Source organism: Daktulosphaira vitifoliae, unplaced genomic scaffold, assembly GCF_025091365.1.
Source record: "Daktulosphaira vitifoliae isolate Bord-2020 unplaced genomic scaffold, ASM2509136v1 Scaffold_2, whole genome shotgun sequence".
Classification (NCBI taxonomy): domain Eukaryota; kingdom Metazoa; phylum Arthropoda; class Insecta; order Hemiptera; family Phylloxeridae; genus Daktulosphaira; species Daktulosphaira vitifoliae.
In genome coordinates, this window is record NW_026099573.1 from 269,716 (window position 1) to 281,602 (window position 11,887).

The window sequence follows — 11,887 nt, forward strand, 5'->3', positions numbered from 1 at the left end:
ACAAATTTAAAAATCGCTAATTTTCGAAATTTTTTCAATTTTTTTTACTTAAAAGTGCCATAACTTTTTCAAAAATGAACATATCAATATAATTCTTTTTTATATAGATGCATAATATCATTACCTTTCATTCGGTATATTTTTTTCATAAATTTAACCCTTACCCTGCCACAAGAGGGGATTTAAAATGACAACTTATTCACAAAAAATTTACTTTTTCAACTTAAATTTTGAAAATGTTCCGGAAGGTCTGACACTTTTATATATATCTTAAATTAAAGCTAATGTATTATGCTTTATCATAAAAAAAAAAAAATTTTGGACTTTATCTTATCTTCATGGTGAAAATGGCTACCGAATGCTATTTTTGTGTGAAAATTTTCGATTTTGTATTTTCCATTTTTAACTTTATTATGCTATAACTTTTTGAAAAATGAATGAATCATTACAATTTTTTTATGAGAAGTAGTATTTATATAGATCTTTCATTCGACATACTATTTTTTTTAAATCGGACCATTTCCCTTAATATAGGGGGGATTCAAAACATAAAAATGCATATAGAAAGTAGAACTTTTTCAACGTAACTTTTGAAAGTGTTCCGGAAGGTCTGACACTTTTATATATATCTTAAATTAAAGCTAATGTAATATACTTTATAATGGTAAAAAAAAATTTCGGACTTTATTTTATCTTCATGGTGAAAACAGACATTAAACTTAATAAAAAAAATACGATTTTTGTAAAAAAATTCTTTTTTATATTTTTAACTTTATAATGCTATAACTTTTTGACAGATGTATGGATCAATATAATTCTTTTATTTTGTAGATACATGATGTCTTTGCCTATTATTTGGTATATTTTTTTTATAAATCTGACTTTTTACCTGCCTACAGGGGGGGATTCAAAATGACAACTTTTTCACAAAAAATTGACTTTTTCAACTTAAATTTTGAAAGTGTTCCGGAAAGTCTCACACTTTTTTATATATATTAAATTAAAGCTAATGTAATCTACTTTATTATGTAAAAAAAAATTTCGGATTTTATTTTGTCTTCACGATGAAAATGGCTACCAAATGCTATTATTGTGTGAAAATTCTCAATTTTATTTTTTACATTTTTAACATTANTATGAAAGTTCTTGATTTTATTTTTTACATTTTTAACTTTATAATGCTATGACATATTGAAAAGTGTATGGATCAACATTATTTTTTTATGAGAAATAATATTTTTTAATAATCCCTTTTTCATTCTACATACTTTATCTTAATTAGGATANTAATTCTACATACTTTATCTTAAATAGGATAATAATAAGGAACTAGCAGGTCATGTAGCTTTTGGAATAATCCACCAATTTTTTAAAATGTAACATTATCTAAAGATTTGCATCGAAGCGTTTTTTTTTTATAGTGATTTTAATCACTGTCAGATATCATTATACTTGATCCAACTATGCCACGTCACCACTGTGCCGCGACCCCCCTGTGCTGGGTTTTTTTTTAATGTATGTCCTACGCCGGTCTGCTCTGAAAATAGTAATGTGGTTTTTTACTGACCCAAACACTAAAGTCTGCGCATGTGTATGATTATAGTAGTATAATTGTAGTATACTACACCCAGAGAAAAACCTCGATATATATAATAAATTCATTGTTCAATTTTATAAATATATCATTACTATTGAATCAATGATATATTTATCAATATGATATTTTTTTTTCTTGTTTTGAACAATAATTATTTATAAGAATAGTTATTTTGTTCGTATTAATGAAACATTATCATAAACCCTAGATAAAATTTCTCTTTAAATTTTGATTGAGGTTTTTCTTTGGGTGTATAGTATATTATTTGTAATCAATCAATATAAATAATTTTCAAAAATGGACATTTAGTATAATAGGTTAGAATTTTTTGGACATAATATTTGGCTAAAATAAGGTTTGAACATAACAGTTTTTAGAAATGTTGAGTTAAACTTAGAGTTCTAAATCAAATAAAACAATTTAAGATAAAAGGTTTGTATATATCTGTTTACAAACTTTACTTGATGTTTAACGGAATATTCATTATTTATTTTGTATTAATTTTTATATTGATGCAAATTTGAGAAGCTATTAATTTTACTATCATGTACTTATTATCATTACTGTCATACAATTATTTTAATTCTTTATTCTCTCACGAGAAAATTTTCAGTTTTTACTTATCTAAAAATGTCTTTCAATATTTTAGAAGATTCCATATTATACTCAGTTAAAAAAACTATCCTGATATATTATTACATTGTTTTTTATTGTGAAGTTTTAATAGTGAAACGATAAGTGGGAAGCTTATTTATTTATATAAATGTGTTTGCTAAATAAATATCATTTATGACATATATTATATTCTAAATTTATTGACATAAATTCGAATACTTACAATCATACATGTAATTTTCTAAGCATACAATTGTTTTTGTGAATTTTCTTAGTAAAATAATTGTATACAAAATATTTTATATTTTTGATCTTTGGTTAAATTTTTCCACAGCATTAGAATATAGGGAATTAAATTGTATTTCTCCAAGTACATTTTAAATTATTTTAAACATAATGAAAAATATTCGCTAAAATTAGAAGACAACAAATCAAATATTTTGAGACGTGATTTAAGAATGTTTGGTGAAATCTCATAGTGAAATTGTAATTGCGATGTTAGAAGCTTTAAGATCAGAATAAAATTTTATTGTAAATCGAATTTTTCATGCTTTTTGATTTTTTGATTAATTTTTTATGAAAAAATATTAATTTTACAAAAAGTAATATATTACCTTTTTTTTTTTTGTGTGTTTGTCACACAGACAAAAAATTCAGTTTTCCACCTTATTGTTCTAGAAGTGTATACATGTCTAATTTATATACGTTTTAATTATTATAATTATAGTTATATTAGTTAAATTCAGTAATTATTTATAACTTTGAGTGGTATACGAGTGAAAATTCAGACAAAATATATATGACATTAATCGATAAGTGTATTACAGTTATGTAGATTATAATAATATTATAAACATTAGAATATATATTCCAGCGATTATCATCGTCGTCGTCGGTGGCTGCGGTAGTAATATTTATTTCGGAATGTGATTTGCTAAACATCTCATAATAGGAAAACTTGAACTATCGTTATTATTATTATTATATATTGTCGATAAAAAATACTGATTTATTATTCACTATACGAATAACGGTCAAGCTTATTAACTCGTATATTAACAATTAATGTAATAGACGGCGACATCGCCGCCGCCGCGTTAAGCCATCAGCTGTACTAATCTCAAATGCTATAGTATAAAAATATATAATCATCTATAAAGTCTTCTGACACAATGTTTCGAACAAATCTATGTTTTTTTTAAATTAGGAAAAATTAACGTTTTACGTACGAACTTTATTCAAAAATGTGCATGTCGCATATCAAAATAACGGATTTGACTTTTAAAATTCATACTTTTCACCGTAATACATTTTTTTTTCGTCAAAAAACCGATATTTCTTAATACTATTATGGCCACCGCCGTGTGATAATCTAAAAAAAAAAAATAATAACAGTATGTACAGCTAACAAATTAGACGAAGTCAATATATTACAGTGATTATCGTTGTCAACGGCGGCGGCGATTGTGTATAAACATATGCGATGCGCCCATGTACTCTGGTGGAGTAAGCTTTTGCGTATAGGGTACAGCAATTAACAAGTGGACCCGACGCACACCAAACGCATGTTCAAGGGTTAACGCGTATCTAACCTGGAAAATTAATTTTTATTTTTCCACATAATTTAGGGGCGTGACAAGTTGTGTTAATTTACGTCTCGTTTCATCCCCCCTCCACTCATTTTAGGTTAGATTACGTTAAGTTTCATTATCCCCAATTATAAGACTTGGTGATGGAGGAGAAGTTCCTCACCCACTCTAGGTTAGTTTACGTTGGGTTTCATCGTCGTTCCCCTCCCCCTGCACTATGTTAGTTTACATTGGATTTTCTCCCCCTCCACACCTCTTCACCATCACCCAGAAGGTGCAGCGGTTTGGTGAAACGGGGGGAACCAGAATTTCAATTCTTAACCTACTTATTTAAGTACACAATACATACGTCTCTAATAATCGATAGTCGTCATCCGCAAAAGATAATATTGAATGTCCTGAATGCTCTCGCGCTATTCGTACTTTTGCATCCCTTTCAGTTGTCGGCCCTTGTGGCACATTACGGACCATTATCATCGTTCACGACTTGAGCAATTCAACGCATACATCTGTCTACATCTCACTGCCATTTTTCATCATTTTATTCTACGTTATATAGCTAAGTTTTATTTATTTAATCCTATTTATTTTATTTTATTTATCTATTTCTTCATAGCTGCTCTGTCGACCATTTTAGTAATTGAGACATCCCCAAACCACCCTTTATTTTAAGATACTGTAATGAATATATATTAGTATTTTTATATGTAGTAAAACAGATATACTTCTTATTTCCGTTAATTTTTGTTTATCCCAAATAAACAACACTACCCACTGTAACTGGCAACCCCCTTTAATATTAAGGAGTAGCATGGCACACAAATATAATCTATACTTGTCAAAATAAATCCACATCCTCACTGCCCTGGTTTATAAAATTTATTTACAAATCTTATATTTAGATAACTTAATTATTCGAACTAAAAGTAACATTGAATTTTATAATAACACACGCACACACCCACGTATATATATATGTATAATTGATTAATAAAATAATATCAACAAAATTACAACCACTTACATAATATTATGAATATTATATAAATAGAATGTAATCGACCATATACTTTGGCATTGAAATATTAAGTTCTGATAAGTCTTCAATATTTTGGATATCTGTTTGTTTTTCGTTATCAACAGTATATTGATTTACCGTATTAATTCTAGATGTTTCATCATTAAAAGATTCAGTAGTCTCCATGTTATATATTTCATTGTATATATCCGGGCTGCATAACCGATCTATAAAATAATATTTAATAATAATTTGCACGATTATTCAATAAAAAATAAATAAGTAAATAAAGACATCAATGTAAAATGAATAACTTTTCAATTTCGCAACGACGCTAAAAATATTCCACACAACTATGATTATGACACATGTTAATAGACATTCGCTTTAAAACTATGGAATTTAGTTACTTATTGAAAATTTTGGCTTTAGATTTGTTTAGGCAGACTTAGCCCAAAATGATAAAGATAGAGGCTATGGAGATGACGACTTCAGTACTGTACTAAATAGTTAATAACCAAAATTACTAAATATTAATTTATCTTTAAAAAAATAAAACTGATGTTGTTCGGTAGGTACTGGACTGTAGAACGGGATTAAAAATAAGTAAAATAAAAAATCCCAACCCAGCACAGGGGGGTCGCGGCACAGTGGTGACGTGGCATAGTTGGATCAAGTATAATGATATCTGACAGTAATTAAAATCACTATTAAGAAAAAACGCTTCAATGAAAATCTTTAGATAATGTTTAATTTTAAAAAATTGGTGGATTATTCCAAAAACCACATAATCTGCTAGTTCCTTATTATTATCCTGATTAAGATAAAGTATGTTGAATAAAAAAGGAATTATTAAAAAATATTATTTTTCATTAAAAAATATGTTGATCCATACACTTTTCAATAAGTTATAGCATTATAATGTTAAAAATGTTAAAAATAAAATCGAGAATTTTCACACATAATAGCATTCGGTAGCCATTTTCACCTTGAAGACAAAATAAAGTCCAAAATTTTTTTTTTGCACAATAAAGTGCATGACATTAGCTTTAATTTAAAATATATATAAAAGTGTCAGACATTCCGGAACATTTTCAAAAGTCAAGTTGAAAAAGTTAATTTTTTGTAAAAAAGTTGTCATTTTTAATCCCCCCTGTGGGCAAGTAAAGGTTCACATATAAAAAAAAATATTTCAAATGAATGGTAATGATATCATGCATCTATATAAAAAAAATTATATTTATTTGGTTATTTTTAAAAAAGTTATAGCAATTTTAAGTAAAAAAAATTGAAAAAATTGAAAAAATTAGCGATTTTTAAATTTGTAATTTTTTGTAGGTTTCTCCCATTTACGGTGAACGAGGGAAATTTGTTCAATTTTTGAGGTGAGAGCTGTGAAAAAGTGATAACAGACACAAAAAAAAAAACATAAATTAAAATCAATTCCTTCTCGGCTTCGAATCGAAGCTAAAATAGAATTAAATGACTGAAACAAAATAGACTGAAACGAATCAGGATAATTTGTTGTCTTGAATATGTAATGCTATCAGGTGGTTGCATTTTATCACAGAAATGGCAGTCAGTATTCGTCCGTTAGACCGCGACACTATTCCCGACAGAACCGGTTTCTACTTTTGGCCACTAGATCACGAGTAGAGAATTGGAACACGATCACGGTGGCGACATCAAACTGATCGGTACAGTGATACCAACACGATTTACAAAAATGTGGAATGTACGTTCCGACGACAATTCCACGAGGTTAATGTATACGATAGCTGGACTTATTATTTTAAAATCAGATTTCTTCTTACGGCCCTCGAAGACGTTCTTGCTCTTGTTTTCCGCCGCCACCAAATATGTAATGCGGGTCCGCATGGAGAAGATGGATTTATTAGTAAAAAGTAGAATTGAATAGAGTTTATTTATTAATGATCAATTTAATAGTGATCGATTAAAATAGAATAAAATAACATTGAATATATAATAAATAACACACGAAATAGAACTACAGCTTTAGTTAACAGACTTATAATTAACCGGGTTAGACTTAGAATACTATGTGTAGCGTCACTTTCACATACCCAACCACGACTGAATGTAGGGGAACTATAGTGGGAATCCTTTTTCCATGGTTGCCCTAAATCCTTTGGGCAACACATTCCTGTTTATTATACAATAATGGTAACGTGATACCATCACCATTTATAATGAAAAATAATCAGTATAAATATTGTAATTTAAAAATATATAAGAAATGTTCGACAGAGTTATAAGCTTTTTATAAAGTTATACATTTTTTTAGTTAAAAATAAAAATATGTTAAAATTTTGTGTATTTTTGGCATATGTAATGTTAATTATTACTACCTAGTAATATTTGGTTTTAACTTTAAAGCCTATTATTAAAATAATGATTAAAAAAGTTTGAACTTACTCATCATAATTGAATAGGGATTGAAGATGTCATCACTGCTCTTTCTAAAATAAAAGGAAAATATGTTTCGTGTTTTATTCATTGAATTAAGAGATTCTTTGTATTTGTCCAGTTCGATTAGGTATGTTGACATTTCACTAACACGTCGGGAAAATATGTTATAGAGTTGAACAATATTATTAAAATGAGTAATTCTATAATTCATTATTATACCACAATAACTATTTAATATATTATTAGAAAAAAAGGTCTTCGTAGATAACATTATGCAGTCCAATGTACGATAAGACTGAGATATATCTTTACCAACAATATTACGAATATCATTACAAATATTGTTTAAAAAAGTTTTCGGTAGTTTTTGAATTATAAATTGTTTATTGAAATATTCAATTTGTTTAATTATTGCTGTACCAATTTCTGTGAGGCTAATACGAATTTGATCTAGATTATTTTTATTTTTATTATACCATTTAGAATTGCAAAAATCGTTTATCCTCTTTAAAAATGAAATATACATACGGACAACTAATAAAATAGGCCGAATAGTTGAAGCTAGCACTAGCTCTTGATATCCTTGTAATTGTTTTGTATTAAAATTGTATTTCATGTAACGAAATACGTCAAAAAGTGTTACATATGAATCATCGGGACACTTATATGTAAGTGGTGAAAATTTAAAATAATCTATAACGTTAACGGCCCAACAATCTTTTACTTCTGGTATTTTTCTATATTGTACACCTGAAATCAGATTTCGTTCATCAAATTTTTGCAGTCCCATCATTAAATCATAGTATAACAATTTTTTTGGATGGAAATCCCATCGAGAATCACTTTTTATTGCTAATTTCAATATTCTAAATACTTCACTGTGTTTTAATTTCAATCTTTCATCATTGAGTTGCAAGTCATTAATAGACAACCTGTTTTTTAGTTTTTCTACAATATCAGGGAGAAATTTAATTCTATAATCTTTTTCCTTATTGAAATCTGGGCAATTCGTAAATACTTCCTCAAAAGATATATCAAAACATGTGCTGAGGACAAAATATTCCAAGCGTTTTACTATAGCTTTATGTATCATCAAAAATCCTTCTAGTAAATTTAATATTCTATTCGAATCATCAAATTTACCATTTTTATTTTTAAAACTCATTTCTACAGATCCTGAAACGTTATTCAAGTATAAATTTACATTCATAAGAGATGATGGATAATCCCTCCAATCTTCTGATCTTAAAGCTTCTAACATTGCAATTACAATTTCACCATGAGATTGTATTGCTCGTCCATATATTTGTAAATCACCAATCAAAATATTTGATTTTTCCTCTTCTAATTTTAGCAAGTATTTTTCATTATGTTTAAAATAATTCAAAATATACCTGGAGAAATTACAATTTAACTCTATATATTCTAAAGCTATAGAAACATTAAACCAAAGAACAAAAATGTAAAATATTTTATATTCAATCATTTTAATAAGAAAATTCATAAAACCAATTATATGCTTAGAAAATTACACTTTAAGTATATATGATTGTAAGCATTCGTATTTATGTCAATATATTTAGAATTTGAATTTAGAATATGGCATAAATAAAATTAATTTTGCAAATACATTTGTATACATAAATAAATCCACCAAACTAACATTTTTCTATTAAAACTTTATTTTACACCGTAAATAATTTAAAAAGAAAATTAAATATAAAATTATAACACATAAATGCTGATTTTTTACAACAAAATAATATATTTCGTTTTATTTCAGGGGACAATTACATATAGAAGAAGTGGCCAGGAAAAATGTTTTTCAATAGTTAAGTTGATAAGGTTTGCTTTCATACAAAGATTTTTATTTTAAAAACATACTATTATTGTGGTGTAATTTTTGGTTTTTATATTTCATAATTTCATCTTAGAATCAATTTAACTTTTTTTTAAATAGTATGAATACATATGATGATTTTTATAAACACTTTATTCATATTTCTTTTATCCGACATAATTTTTATATATATATTTGTTCTAATGTTGTTAAAATGAAACAAATTCACATAATCTTGTTGATTTTTGGCAATTATCAGTCTATGAAAAAATCAAGTTTTAGAAACGTCGTGGGCGATTTCAAATTTCTCATTAAGTACTGGTCTATTGGTGATATAAGTATGGTAAACTTATAAGTATCGTATAACTAATATAATGCAACATTCACTGATTGAAAACTGATTACCGAGATGATGGTCATGTCCCCTTTTATATTTACATTATTCATTAAATAATCATTTAAATATTATACCATAATACTTTCTAGCGTTATAATTAAAGTATTTGACAATATAATTCTACTTTCTAGTAATTATAATGTTACATATAAATTCCTTGAAACTAAAATTTACAAAATAATCATGGGTTCACGACAATATCTGACTCAGCATTACGCTACGCTCTATGCTGACTCTCACTCTCGTCTCTTTTGATATCAGCCCATTATTATGACAATCGGTTGTCATCGGGAGACTTCTGCCCTTGGTACCGTGACAAGGCCACCGCCTAATATGTATCACTGATAATGCGTTCTGTTCTATTTCCGACGTACACCTTAACGGGTATACCAATTTTGTGCTGTTTTATTGTTTTTTTTCTTTTGTTTCTTCTACGTTTGTGATTATTTACTTGTTATTAATCTGTAGCTAAATACTGATATATACATAAACATTATCTATTATTTAAAAGTGTATTTATGCATAAAAAGTATATGTATTATTATTGTGACTCGGTCGCGGTGTTAAACTTTTCTATATATCTATATAAATAAATGTAAAAAAACTAATATATTTCTTTAGAATTGATTGTTTTCAGTATATCTTTGATAATATGATGAGGTGAGAAAGTAATTGTGATTATACATAATAATTGATAAGTAAAATATTATGTAGCAAAGGATTAAAATAGTAATATAATTTAATATAACATAAAAGTATTAATAAATAACGACGATCAAGATGTTCGCTTAACGTTGTCATGAGTACGATAAGAACAGGACAGAATAAGGTTTTGCTCTGCCTTTTTATAATACTTTTTACCCCCGAGAAATCATCATTGTCTTATTCATACAGTATAACTGTTTATTGGTATGTAAGCATAATATACAAATATTATTACAGACAACAAGAATATATAAATCATTTAACATTTTATAGTATCATCAACATATTTTTAGCTTTGATATGAAGCTGAGAAGGTATTAATTTTACCATGATGTGTTCTTTTTTTTATGTCTGTTGCCACTTTTTCTCAGCTCTCACTGGACCGATTTCTTTCAACAATACGTCAAAAGATTACAATTTGTGTCTAATTGAAGACATTGCCCTTAAAAATTGAAACATTTTCCCTCGTTCCCCGAAAATGGAAGAAATCTCCAAAAAAATTACAATTTTTAACATCAATTAATTTTGTCATTTTTTTCACTTTTCATTCTTAAAACTTCCATAACTTTTTCAAAAATCAACAAATAAACATAATTTTTTTTTATACTAAAACCTTAAATATTTCCCTTTCATTTGATATCATTTTTTTGAAAATCTAACACTTAATCTGCTCACTGGAGGGAATTTAAAATAGCAACTTTTTTACAAAAACTAACTTTTTCAACTTAACTTTTGAAAATGTTCCGGAAATACTGCGTTCTTTAAACATATATTAAATCAAAGGTTATGTCATATACTTTAAACTGAAAAAAAAAAAATTTGATCCGACACCTTATCTTACATGTGTAAATGACTGCCGAAATTCAACAAAAAATTTAATGTTTGCGATCAATTTTTTTATTAATACTTTCACTTTAAAGGACAAAAAAAAGTAGGTTCAAAATGATTACTTTTAACATATCAAAAATTTTATAATTTGAAAACAATTAATTATAATAATTATATAATATATAAGTAAAAGAATTAAAAATCTGAGTTTAATTAAGGAAATAGAAGTTAAAGTTGCTTTTGTAATTATCCACCAATTTCTTAGAATTAAATACTAACTACAGATTTGCATCGACGCGTTTCTTATGATGATTTTAATCACTGTCAGATTAAATCTATACTGAACCCAACTATGCAACGTCCCCACTATACCGCGACCCCACTGGGCTGGGTCTTTTAACATATAATATTAGGGTTGATACAATGTATTTAATTATTAAAACTAAAATAACAAATATGACAAAAACAATTTATAGATTTCCTCTCGGAAGGAATGATTATTAAATAAAATAAACTTATTTTTAGCAACACAAAAACTATTTATTATTAAAAATAACTCTGGTTTTATATAAATATATATACAGGGTGGCCCACCACTCACTGACAACTTAAATAACTTTTGATCCAGTTAATATTTTTAGTTGATTTTTTTTTTAAATAATAGTTATACGTTAGGTCTATAGCTATATCTCAATAATTAATTTTTTTACATTTTATTAAAAATATTAATTATTTTTAAATTTTAAATAAAATGTAAAAAAAAAATCTAAGATAGCTATTTTGTAGAGTAGAATTTAAGAAAAATTTTAGTAAAAAAATATCTTATTAATATTCAGTAGTAAATATTCTGTAGCGTTTTGAAGTTTGT

General features: G+C 26.8%; 2 protein-coding genes across 3 annotated transcripts in view; one reads left to right on the forward strand and one right to left on the reverse strand.

Annotated features, from left to right (window-relative positions):
* Positions 1 to 6,329, forward strand: part of LOC126897335 (uncharacterized) — a 12,870-nt gene extending 6,541 nt beyond the window's left edge. The window contains exon 3 of the mRNA XM_050670867.1: positions 6,158 to 6,329. The gene's annotated coding sequence lies outside the window, so the exon portion shown is untranslated. The remainder of the gene's footprint in view (positions 1 to 6,157) is intronic.
* Positions 3,019 to 8,783, reverse strand: LOC126897336 (uncharacterized). 2 transcript variants are annotated; one of them, XR_007702074.1, is made up of 3 exons: positions 7,256 to 8,783; positions 4,151 to 5,046; positions 3,019 to 3,584 (listed from the first exon to the last, which is right to left on the reverse strand). XR_007702074.1 is itself a non-coding variant. In XM_050670869.1 (2 exons), exons 1-2 carry the CDS (start codon positions 8,751 to 8,753, stop codon positions 4,841 to 4,843), a joined length of 1,704 nt encoding a protein of 567 aa, XP_050526826.1. In that variant the 5' UTR covers positions 8,754 to 8,783; the 3' UTR covers positions 4,114 to 4,840. The 2 variants fall into 2 exon arrangements, 1 of the variants encoding a protein (XP_050526826.1); XM_050670869.1 differs by lacking the exon at positions 3,019 to 3,584 and having other exon boundaries at positions 4,114 to 5,046.
* Between the last annotated feature and the right edge of the window lie 3,104 nt (positions 8,784 to 11,887).